The 23107-nt window shown below is 41.1% G+C and overlaps 1 protein-coding gene across 1 annotated transcript in view; it reads left to right on the top strand.

Annotated features, from left to right (window-relative positions):
* Positions 1-20805, top strand: part of arhgap39 (Rho GTPase activating protein 39) — a 51241-nt gene extending 30436 nt beyond the window's left edge. The window contains exons 3-11 of the mRNA XM_088349717.1: positions 3669-4938; positions 6562-6726; positions 6850-7035; positions 8904-9117; positions 11308-11381; positions 11460-11659; positions 15169-15260; positions 15329-15498; positions 17612-20805. Coding sequence (XP_088205843.1) covers positions 3669-4938; positions 6562-6726; positions 6850-7035; positions 8904-9117; positions 11308-11381; positions 11460-11659; positions 15169-15260; positions 15329-15498; positions 17612-17806 — 2566 coding nt within the window. The 3' untranslated portion in view covers positions 17807-20805. The remainder of the gene's footprint in view (positions 1-3668; positions 4939-6561; positions 6727-6849; positions 7036-8903; positions 9118-11307; positions 11382-11459; positions 11660-15168; positions 15261-15328; positions 15499-17611) is intronic.
* Positions 20806-23107: the final 2302 nt, after the last annotated feature.

Raw genomic sequence — 23107 nt, 5'->3', positions numbered from 1 at the left:
ATTACGGAGTTCCAGAGCTGGGTGGAAAAGGGGCTGAAAGCTCTGCTCCAGTATCGTTTCTTACCCCCCTCTAAAGTGGATGTTACTTGGCAGCCGTATGGACTTGTAGCAGAGGTGAGCAGACGTACTGAGTCGCGGGCCGCGCTGGGTAGATAAATAAGTAAATAAATAAATGTTTATAGGTACTGGATAAAGGTTTTTTTAAGCAAATAGTTGGGCCTGTAAAAAGGGTTTGGTCCTCGATTTCAATGTTTCCAAGATAACTTAATGGTATAGTAATTATGGTAAATAGTCTGAATTTATTTAGCGCTTTACAATGTGCGTCACACTACTTACCCATTCACACACACACAGATAGCGGCGACAGCCATGCAAAGCGTCTACCTGCTTATCGGGGGCATTAGGGGTGCAGCGTCTTGCCTAAGGACACTTCAAACTTTTAACTTGGAGAAGCAGGGAATTGAACCTGCGACCTCTCGGCCCCAAGACGAGCTCCCTACCTCCTAAATTACTGCCACCCTAACTACAATAAATAAAGCTTTGTACTTCCAATTTTGTCCATAATGTGTTCATATTAGAACTGTATATGTATTGTGTAACCCCTCATTTCACACAGTTCATGGGGACCAAAAACAACTGTGATATGCAAAAATCAACAAAGCAGACCGTCCCACATTTAAAAGAATGTGTCTTATCGACACCTGCGCTCAGCAATAGGTGACCGGGGATAATGGATGGTAGCCACACAGGTGCTGTTCATTTAGGAAGAAAGAAAGAAAAAAAGCCGCAATGCATGACACAAATTTGCTATCTCTGCCCCCAACCTCAGCAATAGTTGACTGAGGTTTATGGATTGCGGCCTAATCCGTGCAGATCATTTTAGGCGGGCCACAGTGGCACGTTTCAGTGGCCTGAACGGGAATGGTAATAGAAATGCGCTCTGCCAGCTCCTGGTCTTATTAATAGTTGACGGGGGATAAAGGATCGCGGCCACAAGCATGCATTTCGTTTTAGGTGGGCCAGAACCGCGCGCCTCTCGACAAAAGTGCCTTCTGTCGGTTCCCGTTCGTAGAAAAATAGTACAGACGCTCCCCTACTTACAACCATTCGACTTATGAATAATGGTAAATACGAACATTTTTTTCGGGATGTCGAAGTTAGATTTTGTATTGTGCACCTTTTTACAAGTACAGGACAGTACTGTAGTGCTTCTTTCCGCCGCTACCGGCGAGTGGCTCTGTGAGAGATCACCCAGCATCCACCCCGAAGAAGAAATCCACTTCCTCTTCCTAGTTCGTGTGTAAACGTTATATATTATATCTCCAGCACAAGAACTTTACCATTTTTATTGTTTAAAATCTCGTGCATCCATTCAATATGGTTGGTGAAAAGTTTAAAAGAGGCAAGCCATTTCGTTTGAAAAGAAAGTGGAATAAGAAAGCTTGATGCGGTTGAGAAAAGGGTTGGATCGCTTTTTTTTCGTCCACTCTCTAACACGGATTAAGACCTTTTGAAGCTCATCTTCCAAAATAAGTTAAACTCAATTTTATTTATCTTTATAGAGCATATTATTTTATGAAATGTTTATTTTTAAGTACAAAACAATACAGGTTACTTATACAAGTCTTAAATATACTTATATAAACCTTAAACATTCTAAATATAGCACTGGAGTAACTTACGAAGTCATGTTATTTTTCTCAGCCAAAAGCCAGCGTAGGCTTGTAAAATAATTCAGTAACTTTGTTACGTAGTCTGGAAGTTTAAAACCTGTGGAATAGAAATGAGGCTTATCGTCCAGAAAATGTGGGGCTTTTCCCTTGTATGTGAACGCTTACAAAAAAAGTGGAAGTTCAGTTTCCCCAAAGACCTGCCGAAGCTCTGAAACCTTTGCGGCCAAACGATGGGAAAGTTCTTTGAAGGCTTCTCTTCTTTGTCGTCACTTTCCCACGCCATTCAACAAACATTCAGCACTTGCTTGCTTCCGGGGTGCAAAATTGCCAGATGACCAATCAATTTCACACTCTGCTCCTCTCCTGGTGTTGGGTTGTCTCGAACGAACAAGATGAATGCCAAAGAAAAGAGTTGGCTAGCCGCTTGAATCCCAGAGGAAATACCGGCAGGATTAAAGCTTGGACGTGAACTCGGCTTAATTAAAGATTTCCAACCTTTCACTCTTTAGATAGAGTTCACCCGAGTGTCTTAGGGCTGTAACAATGATTTTTGTCGACAAGAAATAGTCGTCAATGAATTAAATTGTCATTTACTGTGGCCTGACACATTTTTCGAACAGAGAAAGGCATCTCCACACAAATAGGATCTCCTTTGAGTGTCTCTCGTGTGCAATAGTGTGTCTGTCTCAAGCGGTAACATAAAAATACATAAATGATGGCGTCAACATCAACCAAGCGTACCACTCATTTTAGCCAGGATACAGCGGTTATTACCACTAAGTTTAAAAAGCAGACCTAGCGTATCATAGTAACCTTGGAAATGGTGGTCAATGACCTGAAAAGAGTTTCAGGTCATTGACCAACTCCTGTCGTGTAGTTCCGGGCTGATTCCTCACCTTTCTTGGAATCATTGAGACCCCATGAGGTGATATCTTGCACGGGGCTCCACTCCGATTGAGATTGACCGTCATGTTTAGCTTCTTCCATTTTCTAATGATTGCTCGAACAGTGGACCTTTTTTCACCAAGCTGTTTGGCAATTGCTCCGTAGCCCTTTCCAGCGTTGTGGAAGTGTACAATTTTGTCCCTTACGTCTTTGGACAGCTCTTTGGTCTTCACCATGTTACAAGGTAAAGTCTTACTGATTGTATGGGGTGGACAGGTGTCTTTATGCAGCTAAGGACCTCAAACAGGTGCATCTGATTCAGGATAATACATGGAGTGCAGGTGGACTTCTGATGGGCAGACCAACAGGTCTTTCAGGGTCCAAATTGTAGCTGGTGTTCAAATACTTATTTGCAGCTATATCACATAAATACACTGTTAAAAAAAATCATCCATTGTGATCTCTGGATTTTTCTTTTTCCATCTCTCTCACAGTGGACATGCACTGACGATGAAAATTTCAGACCCCTCCATGATTTCTATGTTGGAGAAATAGCAAAATAGCAGGGTGTTTATACATATATATGTATATACATAAATATATATATATATATATATATATATGTGTGTGTGTATGTGTGTGTGTGTCGTGCACTAGTAGATTTGTTTTTTACAGTTTTATCTGGAAAAGCGAAATAAACCCAAAATTGTCTCCAGATATGTTTCACAGTTTTGTGCATTCGTTGGGGGTTGTAATGGCCCTAAGCCTATTTGTCCTTCTTTTGAGGGACCTGTAGAGCGTACCAGAGGACAACAGGTCAAAGAGATGGTGGCTGGCCTGGGAATTGTCTTTTATGATATTATTGGGTCTGCTACGGTATTGCAGGCCAGCAATGTCATCTAGACTGGACAGAGAGCAACCGATGAGCTTTTGGGCTGTGTTGATTACTCTCTGTATGTCTTTCCTGTCTGCTGCCCTCCTCCCAACATTCCATATGTTGAGGCCATATTTGACTATAAAAATAATCGTTAGTTGCAGCCCTAGTGTCTTTCTTGTGTCTCCTTGCTCTTTGTATGCTCTCATTGTTGTTTTTGTTTCCTCTTTCCTCAGGACATCCCCGTTCAGATGGAACACGGGCACAAAGGAGCGTATGCTGATCAAGGTGACGGACCGCGAGCCCAGTTTCCTCTCCCACCAAGGCAACGGTTACTCGCCTTGTGACCCACCCACCCCAGGGGCTCTGTCGAGTGGGGGCACATCCACACGAAGCCGCCGCTCCTCCGGGGGTGGCAACCCTGCGTCGTCTGAACCTGACGCTTCCCAGAACCCTTACCAGGAACGCCGGCATTCCCCCTTCCTGAAGCGGGCTGAGCTGGGCGGCCCACAACGGCGTTCCTCAGCCGACTCACAACCATCATCGCCGCGCTACGCTTACGAACCCCCGCTTTATGAGGAGCCGCCTTCAGAGTACCAACCGCCACCTATTTACGAGGAGCCCCCCTCCGACATCCACCTGTCCGACAATTACTACAGTGGCGGGAAGTCGCCTGCCCGAAAGACGTCCGTGCCACTTTACCACTCCCCCAAGCAGTCCCCTTATGGCCAGCTGGTTCTGACCCGGCAAAAGTGTCCAGAGAAAACGCAGAGTCTGGAGTACAGTCCGGTGGGGAAGGAGTATGTCAAGCAGCTGGTGTACGTGGAACAGTCATCATCCAGCCCTCGCTTCAAGACGGCCGACCGTCTCCTGCGTTACGGCACCTCAGGCGGCTATGGCGGCTCCTACGGGGGCTCCTACACATTGCAGCATAGCCAGTCCCTGATCAGGGACCCCCGCCTACTGCTAGACTACAGCGGCGACGGCGGCGAAGGTGGGCAGAGGTTACTCTACGAGGATTCCGTATCGTGGTCGACAAGCCAGACTCACTCTTTGTCCACGTCATCCGCCGGGCCTTTCTCCCCCGGAGGGAACCGCAAACGCAAAAGCCGTAAGCCGTCGCTCCCCCAGGAGCTGGCCCGCTGCGGCGCCCCAGACGGGGACTTTGGGGGCACGGCGTCAGAGGCAATGTTGGCACAGGCCCGGCTGGCGTGGGAGGCGCAGCAGGTGATGAAGCAGCGTAGCAGCTGGGACTCGAACCAGGGTGGTGGCGGTGTGACTCCCGGATCCAAGGACGGGTACGAGAGCGACGGCGCCATCCCGCCCCCGTTGCCGGGGCCCGTGGTGAGGGCCTTCAGCGAGGATGAGGCCTTGGCGCAAAGTGATGGTCACCTCTGGAAGAGAAGCACCTTCGAGCGCCTCGGGTTCCCTCAGGCCCTGCTGGAGAAGAGTCTCTCCATGCAGACCAGCCTGGCCTCGCCTGAGACGTACCTCCATCCCTCTCAGGTATCTTGAGGGGGCAGAAGGGGCCTAATATTTTCTGAAATATTCCAGTAGAATTACAAAAACATTCGATTTGTCTTTATCATCATTGTTAACAACGTAGTGAACATGGTTAAGAATAGAATATAACAGAATAGGAATGGAATGGAATAGAATTGCTGTTATTGTCATTGATAACAAGGTGAACATTGTTTGCAACAAGTCAAGACATGGTACTCTAGAATAAACACATAATAATGACTCAAAAGAGAAAAAATAAGATGAAAAGAACGTCAGGATAAATAGGCGAAAATGCTTACAATATGGGCATAGTGACTGGGCCAAGTTACACAGTAAGTGCGTTGTAATAATAGTGCAATGAAAATATAGTACAATAACATTCAGCACTGATAATATTACCAAATATGTCCATAGATAAGGCATGAATACATAGTTTTCTATACAATACCCATTTTTCAATACAATTAGCAAGACATGTTTTTCAAAGTCTTGCGTGCTTGTTTAGGGTAGTGATGGCCCTGAAGAAGAAAATTTCTCTGTCCTTGTTTTAACTCTTGGATGCATAAGTGGGGTCTTAAAGGACCCCACCAGTTGCTATTCTTCAATATCTTGTTGTAATATTGTGATATTCCAGGTATTCCTTATAAAACATGTTTATGACGTGATGCCATTTGTATTTTCATTTGTTTCAACACTAATTTTCGACCCCACTCGTGGAAGAGTGGATGTACTAGTAGGTCATGCATCCAATGAATAAGGCACCTGTAGCGCCTACCAGCAAGCAAAAGGTCAAAGAGGTGGTGGCCTGGTTGTTGGCTTCATTGCAGTACCGCAAGTCTACTTCTGGGGATTGAGAGACAATTTGGACAAATTGTCCCAAAGAAACTTATAAAAATCAATGTTTGCTTGAAATGTTTTGTTTTCTTTCTATCGCATACAGGGTTACAAATGAGTCTAAATCTAAAACTTTGATAACAATTAAAAAAAATAAATAAAGAAAAATGGGCTGCCGGGAAAAAGACTGAGCTTATCTTCGTCCTGTCCCCTTGACAGTCGAATCCTTTTTCACATTAATCATGTGCGGTCCCTTCTCAAGGTTTCTTCATTTTCCTCATGTTGAGGTTTTTGTGTTTTTCCTTGCCCTCATGTTGGTTTTAGATCAGGGGATGGTGTCATAATAGTCTGTGGTTTGCAATAATCTGTGGTCTGTGCAGCCCTTTGAGACTCTTTGTGAATAAGGGCTATACAAATACACATGACTTGACTTGACTATAGACAAATTACTTTAAACCAAGTACGATATGTCAAAAATGATTTACATCTTATCATAATTTACCATCTCCATCTGATTCATTATAATTACACAAAAATTTAGATTAAAACAATTTTGTCTCATGGATATTTTTTTTTCTTCTTTTTCCCCTTAATTACAAGCGTATATTCAGATGTGAAGAATAAGAGTACTTGTAAACAGTCAAAATCATGAAAATCTGTCTTGAGCTCAGATACACAGTAGCTCAAATAGTGACCAATTATTTCTGCTTGGTTTGTTGCCTCCGCGGATTTATAGTTACCCACCTCAAGATTTTGCCCAGACACTTGAATTTTTCCTTCTTCTTTTCTCAGTCAGAGGACCTGGGAGCCTGCGCCCAGTTTGAAGCCAGTCGTAACGCCAGGAACATGATGCCAAGCGCCAGCTGCGGCGTTTTCCCAGAATTCACCTTGAGGAAGCCGTCCTCCGAGACCGACATCGAGAACTGGGCGTCCAAGCACTTCAACAAACACACACAGGTTCTCATGTGATACCTTTGACGCTCTCTTATCAAATTTATTGTTTACTGGCCTGCTTCGTCATGCTGCAATTATCAAAGAAAAATGATAGTAAAAGTCTTGATGGTGTGTGCTCATCTACAGGGTCTGTTCAGGAGGAAGGTTTCCATCGCCAACATGTTGGCGTGGAGCAGCGAACCCATCAAGAAACCCATGATCGTCACGTCAGACCGCAGTGTCAAGAAGGAGGCGGTGGACATCTTCAAGCTCATCCAGACCTACATGGGAGATCGACGCAGCAAAGTGGACCCTCTTTGTGTTGCTTTGGAGGTACGCCTGTAAAAAAAAGAAAATCAATGCCATGAAATACAAAATTGTTCCTGAAGTTGGTGGGCTGATTCTCTGCTTTGCCAACTTGTATGCGTCTTCGCCCTTGGGAAATCGCTTTAGCGTGATGCTACGTATCAATGCTACATGATCGATGTCCCGGCTTTAAGATAGCAGTTTAAAACGGTGGACTAAATAATGAAGCAGACTATCACAGCATTACTTTGAATTCAATTTCCCTGGCGATCAAACAACCCAAACAATACATTTATTTCTCAAAAGTGAATTCGGTGCCACCGTGGCTGACTAGTAAACATGTCTGCCTCTCATTTTAGAGTTCCTTGGTGTAATTTTAGCGGCTGGTTGGCAACAGGCCCCAAACCCACTTCCCAAAAGTCTGCTGATAAGCTCCAAAAACCCCTTGAATTGGTTACTATAACGTACTGGAAAATGAAAGACTAAATGGTTGTAAACAGGCTCAAGTTAAAAATATATAATAATATATAGATATTGGTTGTTGACCTCTTATGTTATTTCGTGACATTTAAATATATTTTCAAATGTTTTGACTCTAAAAACATTTTTCATAAATTCCATATCGATAATGTTATTAATCGTGAAATTAGTTGTTATTAACTTTTGATGCGGGCAGCACGGCGGCGCAGTGGTTAGCGCTTGTGCGGCACAGTTCATGTCATGGGAACCTGTCGTGGGTTCAAATCCAGCTCCAGACTTTCTGTCCGGAGTTTGTATGTTCTCCCCGTGCTTGCGTGGGTTTCCTCCGGGCACTCCGGTTTCCTCCCACATTCCAAAAACATGCATTTCAGGTGAATTGGCCGGTCCAAATTGTCCCTAGGTGTGAATGAGCGAATGAGTTGTCTGTACCCGTGTGCCCTGCGATTGGCTGGCAACCAGTTCAGGATGTCCCCTGCCCACTGCCCGAAGATGGCTGGGATGGGCTCCAGCCCCCCCGCGACCCTAATGAGTATAAGCGGTAAGGCTAATGAGATGAGATGAGAACTTTTGATGCTGTTGAGGCTTAAAAAAGGACTTCCAGTACGTAATTTAGAGACAGCAGCGCCCTCTGCAGGGGTAAACGGTGAGTGAAGCTCCATAATTGGTCATTGCGTCTTTACCATAAAAACCCTTTAATTTTGAGTTGGATGGATATACAGCCAATATTGTGTTGTGAATTTATACAAAATTATGTTTATTTAATTGTGGATGAGTTTAGGCAGCCCGCAGGATTCAGAGTGTGTTGCAAGGCAGGTTGGAACTAAGCACTGGCATTTATTGGATATTTCCTCCCGAAAAAACAAAGTACTTGGTATACTTGGTGGGTGCATCAAAAGTTATCATGCATAAGTAACTGCAGGGACTGGATGTGTTTTATAGTTAGTGTTACAACAGTTAACTATCTGGAAAAACTGGATTATTTTTCTCTAAATTATCGTTTTCCTACTATGTGTATAATCGCTTGATGGTAGCTAAACTGGCCACAACTGCCAACGTTACCTTAACAGCTAATTTCTACTTTTGTAATGTTTCAAAATACCATCATCCATGAACATAGAAACCCCCGAAATGAGCATGATGTCGCTCCCCAGCACTCCTTTTGCCCCCCCGAACAGCTTTGATAAGATTAAAAGTAAACGCAGACAGGTGCAGTGGGAAAAACCCATAAGGGCTCTTTGAACTAAGTTAGGCAGTGTAGCACACACTTTATTGAGAAAATATGTAACTTTCAACTTTTTAAGCACACACCAAAAGATGCACCCCACTTATAACTTTTCAAAATTGTTTTGATAAAAAAAAAATGTAATACACAATATTTGAATATAACACAATAATATAAGATTTTTGTGGCTCAGGTGGTGGTGCGCGGGTGGAGCATCCAGGGCCTGCGTGATGAGCTGTACATCCAATTGTGCAGGCAGACCACCGAGAACTTCCGCTATGACAGCCTGGAGCGTGGTTGGGAATTGATGGCCATCTGCTTGGCCTTCTTTCCACCCACACCGCGCTTCCACAACTACCTGGAGGGCTACATCTGCAGACACATGGACCCCCTCAATGACACTAAGGGTATGCACTAGCCACTAGAACCTTTACTTCCATAGCTTTTCTATCCATCCGTCCATTATTTGTACCGCTCATCCTCAGTAGGGTCACGGGGGTGTGGAGCCCATCGCAGCCGTCCTCGGGCAGTGGACACTCTGAACTGGTTGCCAGCCAGTCCCAGGGCACGCAGGGACAACCATTCACTCGCCCATTCACACTTAGGGACAATTTGAACTAGCAAATTAACCTGGCATGCATGTCTTTGAAATGTGTGAGGAAACTGGAGTGCCCGGAGAAAACCCACACACATGGGGAGAACATGCAAACCCCACATAGGAAGGCTTGTAGCTGGATTTAAACCCATGACCTCACAACTGTGCTGCGGACACACAAACCACTCAGCCGGCATACCGCCCCCCTAGCTTTTCTATAATTTGGTTAAAAGTGGACGAAAAAAAGCGTTCCGACCATTTTCTCAACCGCATCAAGCTTTCTTATTCAATTTTCGTTTCAAAAGAAAAGGCTCGCCTCAACTTTAAGCTTCACACCAACCATATTGAATGGATACACGAGATATTAAACAATAAAAACGTTAAAGTTCTTAGCGCGCTAGCAATACAGTACACGTTATTATGATTACACACAAACCAGGAAGTAGAAGCCGGATTTCTTCTTCGGGGTGGATGCTGGGTAACATCTCAGAGCGCCACAACACGCCGGTAGCGGCGGAAAGAAGCACTACAGTAATGTCCTCTACATACGAAAAAGGTGCACACACTACAAAATCTAACATACAGCAATGTCAGGACATTTTTCGACATCCCGAAAAAAATGTTCGTATCTACCGTTATTACCATTAAGTCAAATGGTCGTAAATAGAGGAGCGTCTGTACATACATACATACATACATACATACATACATACATACATACACACATTCACACACATAGATAAATTCGTCCGCGGATCAAGCTTGTATTTCAAACGAATTTTCCACAAAAGAAATAACTGAAAACCAATTAGTCCATTCCCAGGCTTCCAAAAATCACTTTAACCCTCAGTACATGGATACAGTGGATTTGAAAAGCCTTAAAAGGCATGGAAATCATTATTCCAAAAATAAGGCCTTAATTGGCATTATAATGTCTTAAATTCAACTTTCCAAAAATGTGAACATATAAATAAGATTTGTATTTGTTTAAACTAAAAACATAAAATCGTATTGTGTGTGCTTTCGTGGCAACATCGCATGACTACAATGACGGAACTATCAAATCGGTGATGTGGTTTTAGTCGGGCCTTTCAGAGTCTTACCCACATACACATAGCAACTCCGGACTGAGACGTTTACCTTGGACCATGGGAAAGGGTCAATTTAATAAGAACTGTCCGTCTTGACAAACGTATTTGTGTTTTTTTGTTTTGTTTATTTCAATTGTCTGTGTTTTTTTTGTCAACGTAATCTTAAATTTGATTCCCAAAGGCATTCAAATAGTCTTGAATTTAACTTAAACTGTGGGAACCCCGTAAATAGCTTTAAAACACAGCTCCCTGATCAGTAAAACACATACAAATAGTAATTGGACATAAATATACAGTATTAAGATGAATAAGACATTAACAAATTAGGATTGGCCTTCTCAGGTTATCGCTCGCCAGCACCTTTTCGGGTATCCACAACAACAGAAGTCTCTCCTTAGCGTCTTGTTGGTTTTCAATTTGGAAAGAACAGTCACCCCTTTTGACAGTTTTATAGCTTGAATGGCAATCCCGAAAGAATGGAAGATGATGACCGATTGTACTGCTTTACTAGATCTCTCACACAACATTATGTTTATCTATTATTTCCTGCTTCATTTCAATCAAGAGAATTGTCTTTTTCTAAAAAAAACACCTTACCATTACCTCTTCCAGAACTCATGGCTAGGGTCATAAAAAGAGCCAAGAAAGAGATGACATGTGATTTATAAAACACACACACACAACACAAATGCGCAGGATCAGGTTTTTTATGGCAGTAAAAGCAAGCGCCAAATGATCCTGGCGGTGAGCGGTATTGAGTGTTCTCTAGTGGTAGCGTCTGGAAATTCTCATAATTTGGATTTTATATCGTGTGTCAGGCAAGATTTTAGCTAGATAAACATCTCACATCTCGAATTTCTTTTATTTTGAGTTTCTTCTATGTATATCATCATGTGTATTATTCTCCACAGGAGTGGCTATAAGCAGCTACGCTAAACATTGCTTCAGGAAACTCACCAAGGCGGCACTGACCGGCGCTAAAAAGGTACACCTCCGTGCGATCTGATCCCATCCAGTCTGCTCCAGAGTAATTTAAATCATGCATGTCCATACTGGTTATCAGGGCCTTCAGAAGCCCTGCTTGGAGGAGATCCAACATGCCCGCAACGCCATTTTCAGCCCATCCATGTTTGGCTCTTCCCTGGAGGAGGTCATGGCCCTGCAAAGGGAGCGTTATCCGGACCACCAGCTGCCCTGGGTTCAGACCCGCCTGTCTGAGGAGGTCCTGGGACTCAACGGGGACCAGACGGAAGGCATCTTCAGGTCAGAAAGGGCCTTTTCTTTTGCATTTTTGGAATGTGGCACTGCTCATATATATATATATATATATATATATATATATATATATATATATATATATATATATATATATATATATATATATATATATATATATATATATATATATATGTATATATATATATATATGTATATATATATATATATATGTATTATACAGTGAAGAAAATATGTATTTGAACACCCTGCCATTTTGGTAATTCCCTAGCTTAGAAATCATCAAGAGGTCTGAAATTTTCATCGTAGGTGCATGTCCACTGTGAGAGAGAAACTAAAAAGAAAAATCCAGAAATCACGATGCATGATTTTTTTAACAATTTATTTATGTGATACAGCTGCAAATGAGTATTTGAACACCTGTGTATCATCTAGAGTTCTGATCCTGAAAGACCAGTTAGTCCGCCCATTAGAAGTCCACCTGCACTGTATCATTCTGAACCAGATGCACCTGTTTGAAGTCCTAAGCTGCATGAAGACACCTGTCCACCCCATACAATCAGTAAGACTTTAACTTTTAACACGGCGAAGAGAAAACAGCTGTCCAAAGGCACCAGATACAAAATTGTACACCTCCACAAGGCTGGAAATGGCTATGTAGCAATTGCCAAGCAGCTTAGTGAAAAAAGGTCCACAGTTGAAGGAATCATTAGAAAATGGAAGAAGCTAAACATGACGGTCAATCTCGAAGTGGAGCCCCACGCAAGAAATCACCTCGTGGGGTACCAATGACTCTAAGAAAGGTGAGGAATCAGCCCGGAACTACACGACAGGAGTTGGTCAATGACCTGAAAAGAGCTGGGACCACCGTTTCCAAAGTTACTGTATGTAATACACTAAGACGTCATGGTTTGAAATCATGCATGGCACGAAAGGTTCCCCTGTTAAACCAGCTCATGTCAAGTTTGCATATGATCATTTGGATGATACAGAAGAGTCATGGGTGAAAGTTTTGTGGTCACATGAGAACAAAATAGAACTTTTTGGTCATATTTTTACTAAGCGTGTTTGAGGGAAGAAGAATGAAGGGTAAATCCGAAGGACACCATCCCTACTGTGAAGCATTGGGTGCTTTGGGGCTGTTTTTCTGCACATGGGACAGGACGAGTGCACTGCATTAAAGAGATGATGACTGTGGCCGTGTACAGTATCGTGAGATTTGGGGGAACAACCTCCTTCCTTCAGTCAGAGCATTGGGTCGCGGCTGGGTCTTCCAACACGACAGCGACCCGAAGTACACAGCCACGAAAACCAAGGAGTGGCTCCATAAGAGGCATATCAAGGTTCTAGCATGGTCCAGCCAGTTTCCAGACCCGAACCCAATCGAAAATCTTTGGAGGGAGCTCAAACTCCATGTTTCTGAGCGACAGCCCAGAAACCTGGCTGATCTAGAGAAGATCTGTGTGGAGGAGTAGGACAAGATCCCTCCTGCAGTGTGTGCAAACCTGGTGAAGAACTACAGGAAACGTTTGACCTCGGTAATAGCAAACAAAGGCTACTGTACCAAATATTAACATTCATTTTCTCGGGTGTTCAAATACTTTTTTTTGCTGCTATATCGCACAAATAAATCGTTAAAAATAATTTATATATATATATATATATATATATATATATATATATATATATATATATATATATATATATAAAATTATTGTTGCATGAGTTTGAACCTATAACCCTTTTATTCATTTATTTAGTTGTAATAAAACCGCCTTATGATTACACATGCATTTGAATGGGGTTATTTACTTTTTCACTTCTTGTTCTGCTTACTTGACGTCTTTGTATCCTCTAATTTAGTCTTTATAAAGGCCACATTGTTCTAAGTGGTGCTCTAGTGGGAGGGAGGCTTTGTTTGAGTCTTATCAAACCACCTTCAGGATCCAGTCTTGACTGGTGTAAAGCTGGCTTTTGGGAAATTTTCCACTGATTTAGGTTTCGTTTTTGTCATAGACTGTCGTATTCTACCCCTAAGGTATATAAATCAAAGTCATTCATTTTGAAGGTGCACTTGTGAAACCATAACACTGTTGTTCTGTACTTACAAGCCCAGAATATTCTGTTTTTTTTAATATTCTTAAAAACGTTGACTTAATTGCTCCTCCAGCGCTCATCTCTCATTTTGGGTGTTGAGTTTAATACACGGACGAAGACACAGTCCGACTTTCTTCAGGGTCTGCCTCAGAAATGCCAGTTTTCAATCTTTCAAACAACATGGAACAGCGACACCTGAAAACTTTGAAAGAAATCTGTCAGTTTTTGAGGCCACAGAAAACTTAAAACATTAGTTAATTTGGCCTGAAATCTGAATTATTTTCTTACTTTGAAAAATAAAGAATAACATCTTGGGGTGTTGAGAATCTCAATTATTTAAGATAGTCAATACCAAACTTTTTCAGTCCGATACAATCCCCATATTTTGAGTAGTCATCCATACCAATACGACTTTTGGACAGGGTTGGGTAGGGTTACTTTAACTTGATTACTTTCAATTACTTTTGGATTACCCCAATACCAAATATGCTAATAAAAGACAAAAGAAACTAAATATGAAAAAAATTATGACTCATAACACGTGGCAAGCTTTCTCTCCTGGCTTTGATCTCTTTGATCTCCGGCAAAACTAACATAAAATGTGACAGAAACAAAATGAAAACAAATTCAAACAGCTTGCCAACATCATTTTTGCCGTTCCATGTATTCCGTTACTCCCCAAGCCTGCACAAAATTTAGTAATTTTATTCATATTTAGTTTCTTTTGTCTTTTATTAGCATATTTGGTATTGGAGTAATCCAAAAGTAATTGAAAGTAATCAAGTTAAAGTAACCCTACCCAACCCTGCTTACGGATAGCATCAGTACATAGAATCCTCTTCCCTCTGCAAAAAATGATATTCTTTGCTGATCATTTGAAATAATGTCTTTAAATTGAAAATTATTTTTCCCTAATTTATTAATTTAGTGGCAACCTACAATTCCTTTAATTTTTTTATGTCTTATCAAACCACTTTCAGGATTCAGTATGGACAAAAGACTGGTGTAAAGATTTAGCGAATATTCCATTGACTTATGTTTCGCTTTTGTCATAGACTGTCGTATTCTGCCCCTGAGGTATATAAATGAAAGTCAGACATTTTGAAGGTGCACTTGTGAAACCATGACAGCCTTGATCTGTACTCACAAGCCCAGAATATTCTGTTTATTTGTTTTCATTTATTAAAATCTCAACAGAACTGCTTCACTCCAACATTTGCTTTACCCCTCACGTCTCAACTTGGATGTTAAACAAACAGGCGAAGGAAGAAAAATCTGACCTCCTTCACTCTCTATATTTATAAAGTGAAGCATGGCATGAAGTTTTTGGAGAACCTGAGTATATTTCAACCAGGACTTGATACCAGTTGCTAGAATCCAGGAAAGACTCTGAGCTCTTTTCCCCACATTAAAAATGAAACTTGTGCTTGTGTGTCCAGAGTCCCGGGAGACATTGACGAAGTAAACGCTCTAAAGCTCCAAGTGGACCAGTGGAAGATCCCCACGGGACTGGAAGACCCTCACATTCCAGGTCACTTTCACCTATGTTGTACTTGATGAGTTTTGGACTGAGTGTAACCATTTTGCACACACAAACAGCATCACTGCTGAAGTTCTGGTACCGTGAGCTAGAGGAACCGCTCATCCCGCACGAGTTCTACGACGAGTGCATCAAGAACTACGACAACGCTGAGGCTGCCGTCCAGGTGGTGCTGGGACTGCCGCACATCAACAAACTGGTGCTATGCTACCTCATACGCTTCCTGCAGGTAACAGCGCACTCACAGGCAGCAAACAATTAAAAAGAAAAAGAAAGTATGAACTGGGCAGAGCAACAACAGGAAACTGTCGAAACTTTACAATGGGATTTTTGTGACCAAGTGATTTCAAAGAATGGGAAATACCGAATTTTCCAGACTATAAGCCGCACCCTCAAATATCCCCTAATTATATATATTTTCATGCATAAGGACTATAGGTCGCATGAAATTACACTACAGTAAGAGCAAGGATGCCATTTATAAAAAAAAAAACAAGAAAGTAGAAGAAAATTAATCCTAGAATATAACGATTAGGAAATCTAGTCTCAAACATATTAACTTGATTCCTTCAGAAATAGTTACCGAATAAAGCATTTTATTGCAATTATGCACTTACATTGAGTATAAATAAGTACTAAAATGGTCTGCATTTATAGCACTTTTCAAGTCACTGAAGACCTCCCAAAGCGATTTACAATGTGCTTCACACTTTTCCTTTTACACACTAACTAACCAATAGCAGCGTCAGGGGTATCAGGGATTGATGTCTTGCCCAAGGACACTTCGACATATAACATCGAACCTGCGACTTGTTGATCCCTAGACGATTGAGTAAAATGTAGTGTAAATTATCATTACTTTTTGTTAAAATTTGAATGTGATATTCACAAAAATGATTTTACAAAAGTTAAGTTTTAAAAATAAATAATAATAAATGACTTTTATGTACTTTAAAAATAATTATTTTGCGACTCCTAGAGGTTAATTTTTTTATTATGAAAAACAAAATTGAGTTAGGAAAAATAGGAAAAAATACATACAAGCGTGCATTTTTTTAATTGGAAAAAAAAAAAAAAATCAAAATAACAGTACAAAATACTTAAATTATTTCTGTCTTACTTTTTCTCATAATGAGAATGATGTTTTGAAAAGTGAAAATTGTTTTTTATTAAAATGACATCAAAGTAAGGGAAAACAATTAATGAAATTTGTAAGGCAAAATTTGCACATCAACTCAAAAACATTTTAAAATTGTACATTAGTACTCCCTACTGGTAAAAATACCTAATTCATAAAAAAACAAAAACAAGTATTTGAATGGTAAGCAACTAACTATACCTGAACTATCATATAAATGTGCATTACGTATAGGACAAGGAATTCTTATTTATTTTACATAACATGAGGCTTACCTAGAGTTAGCTGACATAATTGTCTGCCATCTTGCTGCTAAGGGTACCCCAAATTCAAAGAAGCAACTTTTAAAAGGCTGGGCAGATAATGAGAAGGTCTCTTGGAGTATCCGAGGTTTGTTCCTCGTTCTTTGTAGCACTCCTTTTTGGTTGCACAGCGATATTTAGTGGTCAAGTATTACACACTGTCCCTGATAAGTTTAAAGTTTAATAGACACTCAACACAAGGAGAGAAGACATCAACGAATTTTGAACCTGCAAGGAGGTCAAAGAAATAAGTCTTCAGATAAGAAAGTCCAACCTGTTCTGAAGGCCCTCCCTAGAGCCCTTTCCTTTTTACTATATATCCTGGATTGCGTACTAAAGCAGATTGCCCCAAAGGAAGGGTGCCAAACAGGCGGCCCACGGGCCAGACCAGGCCCGCTAAGGGGATTGAATCCGGCCCGCAAGACAACGCTCTGCATGTTGAACTATGTCCAGTTGATGTTGCCAAAGCCAATTGCCTCTTACAAAGATGCTGTACTATTTCTTTCTCTCACTCTTTCCTTGTCCCTCACTCTTTTTCTCTCCCTATCTTTCTCTTTTATCTTTCTCTTTTTTATTTCTCTCTAATCTACTAGTCCCGCCCCCAAGGGAATGTTTTGTCTATCGTGTGGCCCCGAGTTAAAATGGGTTTGACAGACCTGCCCTAAAGGGTGTGGTTATCAAAGAATAGCAATATGATTGGCTGATAGCGACAATGATGTCAATGAATAATAGTCAAAACGACAAAAATCCGTGCGCAGTAATATTCCTAAATAATGAACTGGAATCCTGCGAACTTTCTAATATTAAAACGGAATAAACATCAGTCCCTTTAATGATAATGAAGCAATTTCTAAAAAGAAAATATTAAAAGACGAAGAATGGGGTACATTTTCGTCTCACAGGTGTTTGCGCAGCCGCCCAACGTGTCGGTGACCAAGATGGACGTGAATAACCTGGCCATGGTGATGGCGCCCAACTGCCTCCGCTGCCAGTCGGACGACCCGCGCATCATCTTTGAGAACACGCGCAAGGAAATGTCCTTCATCAGGCTCCTCATACACACGCTGGACACCAGTTTCATGGACACCATCCTATAACCTCGTTCCACCTACTAGAGAAAAAAAGGTCAAGAAAATAGCCCGTGACCCACACCTTCCTGCGGTACTCCGCGTGCCTTTACAGAAAGCCCTTTCAGTATTTTCTCACATTTGTCATGTCCATGCGCTGGTATGCTCCTCACTAGGAAGACAATTCTGTGCAATAGTAGGATTAGTTACAGGGACGTTTAGGGGAGGCAGGTGAGGCTGTGCCTCACTCGTCATCTTGGAAATATAAAATGAAAAAGATATTAAGTGGTTATATTTATTCAGTCATTCAAAATCACTGAGTTTTGACATATTGTGAATGTTATTAATACAATTAGTATTTAACGCATTACTGTGCTCAGCAGATGCAGAGTGAGGCATGCAATTCTCTTGCCTCATGGCAGAGGGCGATAGTGAGACCAAGGATTTGGTGGTTTAGCAGCACATTTGTTGGGTTTTGCTCTTTTGAAATTACAACGTGAATGACTTTCGATATTTTATTGCACAGCAGAAAAACATTGATGACTTGTAGTGGTTAATTTTTAGGGCCATTTGACTAGGCGGTGTTAAAACTATGTTCAAGGGATCGTTTACAGCCTGCTGATCATTTGTCTGCGGCCTGCAGAATATACAACAAATAATTATTGCGCCTGAAAAGAATGTTTTGAATATCTGATAAAACTAATTCACTGCCACACCAGTAAAAATACACAATTGACAACACCATCGGTTTCAAACTTCTAAATTTAAAGGGGTCGCTCAAAAAGTTTAAAAATTAAATATTTTCTTTATTAAGTATGTGTTAACAATGCCCACCTGAGTTCAAAGAGCCTTTATATATATATATATATATATATATATATATATATATATATATATATATATATATATATATATATATATATTTATTCCCACTGCACCTATCTGATTTTATCTTACTTTTACCCTCAGTGTTCCAGCCACGGAGCGCATTACACTGGAGAAAGCAGGCAGGAGAAGAATAATTTAACAACGCATGGTCACGGTTTTACTTTCTTCCAGGATGAAAATGGTGAAAGTAAGAAAGTGACTCTTTCAAATACAGGCTCTAATGTCAACCCAAAACTTGAAAAAGGAAAAGTTTATTCTAGCGCATCTAGGAATTTGACATACTTGCACGCGCAACAAAATGGGCTTGACAGAGGTTGTGATGATGATTGCAGCCAGATGATGGTGTCAGCAAGTAGATTTTTTTGAAGGTAGAGACACCACCTTTAACTTATAGAGAGCTATTTGAGTTTCTTGTTAAGCAAAACATACACTTTTCTTGTGCTTCAGTGAAGTGACCGATTAGGCTGTGCCGAATGAATTGTCTTTCTGGTGTGAGATCTAGCACTAGTCATGGATCGTAAACTGGGCATGAAGGCTATAGAGCAAACCGCTGCAAGGACCAGGGCCAGGAAGCCCCAACCCCTTTGGACCCTGCCAAGTCATGTGACTTCCTTCAGGTCATGTGACTTCCTGCCGTCTCGCCACTGATTTTGTGAATGTGACTTTGGGTTTACTCGTTTCACACCAATTAACACAATTATGCTTCTCAAGAAAAAAAAGTGGGGAATCGCCTGAAGCCCACCCCTCTTTCACGCAGCACCGCAAGTGCCGACAATTTCACACGTGAAGACAAGCCGGCATTTTCTTCCGACTGTGTGAAAAGGCACTAAAGGGTTGTAGAGTTTAACACCCGACACTCACTTCTTCCGTCGTCTTTGTGCTGGATTCCATTGTCAGGATCCGACCAGTGACGTGCAGTCCGGGGAGGCAGGTGAGGCTGTGTCTCTAATGTCATCAAACATAAAATGGTTCTGAATATCCAGTGTTCAGGTTTTTTTTTCTTTTGACTTCCCACTTTCTTAAAAAAAAATTCAAAACCGCTAAAACTATTTTATGAACATTCTTAATACTTGAAATATGTAACGTATTACTGTGCTGAGTGTCTGCAAAGTGAGGCACGCAATTCTCTTGCCTCATGACAAAGGGCAATAGTGAGATCAAGGATTCTGATTTGGCAGACACCTCAGACCCAAAAAAATAGCACAAGTCATAGTATTAGCAGGCAAACAGCATGTCAAGCCATCCAGTATTGTTTTTCTCATAGGGTTGCCAATACGTAGGGAGATTCTGGTGGGCCGGCCAGTCTCTTAAACTTTTATTAACAAAACTATAAAAATATATATATATATGTTTATATATTATGTGTGTTTTAAGTTAATCAAAATAACGTTTCGATTTCTCATTACAAAAATGTTTGCAAACGCCTTGGTGTGTATTTATGCTTTGTGTCTCGGTCACAACATCCTACACTTGAAGTGCAGCAAAAATAAACAGTAAACAATACAATAAAATATCAATCAGCAGTTAACAATATGAAGTGAGTTTAATAAATGAAATCTTAACTCTTGCAACTTGAGACAACAGATCAAGTAGACATATGCTACTGTACTTTAAGTATTTTGTTAAAAAAAACATTAACTGTAAAACCGTATAAAGTGAGTTGCACCCTATAGAATAAATCACTATCTCTAGTCAGACAGCTGTTCAGGTAGACATATGATACTGTATTTCAAGTATTTCTACACATAAGAAGTAAACAGTTCAACAATATAAAGTGCCTTTAACACTGCAAAAAATAAATAAATCCAACTCTCACAACCTGAAACACTGGTCAAGTAGAAATAGGCAACTGCACTTTAAATACATTATATAAGTCAACAGTAAAACAATATAAAGTGACTCTCCAATTCGTGATGTTATGCGCTAAATACAATCAAAAGTACATTACCCATATTGCTACTGAGCTTGCACGGTGTGTCCCCTAATGTTTACAGTTCTGTTATGGTTTACTTGCGAGTGGCACGAAGTTTAACACCCGTCCACGCCAACACGCCTTGTCTCAATTTATTAAAAGTAACGCACCTCTGTTGACCGTAACGGCAACGGCGGAGAAAAATAACGCGTTAGATTGACCCATAGTTTTTAAAAAAATGCAGTTACGTAACGTTATTCCCACTACTGCAAATCACTGATATGATTATGACATTGAATTAGATTTAAAACTTATACTGGTCATATGGTCTGTTTATACGCCTGTCAGAGAGGTTTCTTCAAAACAACAGTGACAAGCCCGAGGACTGTAATTCATGTGAATTCAGATCAACCAAGATTTTCGTTGTCACTCGCGAGGGGCAGCAGAGCAACTCACCCAAGTGCGTGCTCACTGTAACTGCCCAAGTGCTCTCGCCACCCGTAAGCAAGCGAAAATACGTCACAATGGAAATTTACAGAGTTTGCAGACGCAGCTGCGTTAATTGTCAGTCTAGTTTCACTTGCGCTAAAGTAAGTGCGAAACAGACAACTTCTTGTTTGAATCAGACATCTGACCGTCTGGGCGAATGTCTACAAAAGGTGAACGTGCTTTAAACATGATGACTTTAATAGTGATGAATTCTTTCACAACGCCTATGCGTTCTCTTAAAATAGTACGGCATCCGCCTCGGAACAACACTAGTTATTTATAGTCCAATTACTGCTGGAGATGAGTTAAACTAAAATGTTTTATTTTAGAATATTCTGGGCATAAATGAGCCACTGTCAATGGCTATAGGAATCTCAATTGATAAGACTGAGGTTGGTTACCATCATTCATAGACAAAAGAGCAGTCCATTTTGCACTTCTGTTTCGTTTACTATTCTTAGTGGGTCTGGCTTGTTTGCGGAGTCGTTGCCTTTCATAACTAGTGTATTCGTCATAGATCTAGCTACTTGATATTCTCTAAAAATGCTCCAGACTGATATATTTTCTTCGGAGGGAGCATGGCCCTGGACCCTGTCAGACCGTCCACCTACTAGGGTCTCGCAAAATTCTAAGGGAAACAACTGCATTGTGTACTTTTTCCCATTATGGCGGGATAAGCTATCTATTGAGGCTTTTATTCAAGAGGAGCAGCACATAGTTTGTTTACAAGTTATTGTAAGAGAATAAACCTTTTTTTAAATATGCTATTTATCCTGGTCATATCCCTCAAGAGGGGTGACCGACAACAAGGCAAACACATACAAAAACAAAGAAAATTTAAAAAGAAGGGGAAAATTGAGATGGGCAGGGCACCTGTATGATGCGGCAGGGGTAAACCAGTGAAAGCTGCCGGGCCCTGCTGTTAAACAGAAGAGTGTGTTGTGTCACCCTGACCCGAGTGACATGGCCGCTTTCTGTGTCCCGTTTCATTTTGAGAGACGAAAGCATGACCAACTTGTGTGCCGAGGTGCTAAACTTGTTTCATATGCTCCAGTTTATATATTGCTTTCTTACTCTGTCAATCAAATGATGAATAGGATGGAGGTTCATTTATTTGTAAATCTGACTGTGCCTCACCGGACACGAACCTTACCGCACGTCACTGTAGTTTGATAGTACGCTGGCATCTTGAAATGCAGGTCATCACATTTCAAAGTGCCAGTGTATTCAACCCAAACTCAATCGTTTCAACAAATGATTTCCAAGGTTCGAGAAGCTGACCGACTCGAGATGTTTTTTTGTTTTTTTTTTAAAAACCTTTTTTTTAAGCGTGTAATTTATTTATTTATTTGATGCCTTCTTGACGTGTTGTACGCGTGTGGGGCGAATGCGTGTTTGTCGATGTACATCGGACGTGTACAGTGTTAATAAACGGAAACAAAATAATCGCCATATGGAGAACGTTGATGCGAGACGAACGAGCTTTGAGAGACTTTTGGCGAATTGGCTCACGTCGATCGGAGTTTGCCGGTCTATTTGAAAGACGGCCTACTGGGCGTGGCTACGCCCTGCTGACTGGCCAATCGGCATGCACGCGCCGCGACATGGAAGACGATTGTCGGGAAAGGAAAGTTCTTTTGTAACGGGACGTTTCTTTTTCAATTTGAAATAAGATGGGTGAGAAAGTTCCGTGTTGTTTGTGTCACTGTCATTTCCTGTTGACTGAACGTGTTCCAGAACTTTTTGCTTTAATAAAAGACTTAAAGCGATTTCGGTTTGGCTCCAATATAGAATTTCTCTTTAACAGGTCACCACATCATCTCCGAGCTCAGTTTGTGATTTTTTATTCGGTGGGTGTCAATATAAAGTGTTGCGGAATAGCTATTCTTACTCGCCATGTTTCGTTTTTATATCTGGGTCTAGATGAGAGACCGGTCACAATAAGAGCTGGAGATGAGCAGTTCCTTCAAAGGTTTTATTATAGAATATTTTGGGCATAAATAAGCTCCTGTAATTGATGTAGCAATGCCAATTGTGAAGAC

Source organism: Urocampus carinirostris, chromosome 12, assembly GCF_059441175.1.
Source record: "Urocampus carinirostris isolate Australia breed hairy pipefish chromosome 12, RoL_Ucar_1.0, whole genome shotgun sequence".
NCBI lineage: Eukaryota > Metazoa > Chordata > Actinopteri > Syngnathiformes > Syngnathidae > Urocampus > Urocampus carinirostris.
This window is presented reverse-complemented; position numbering and strand designations above follow the sequence as displayed.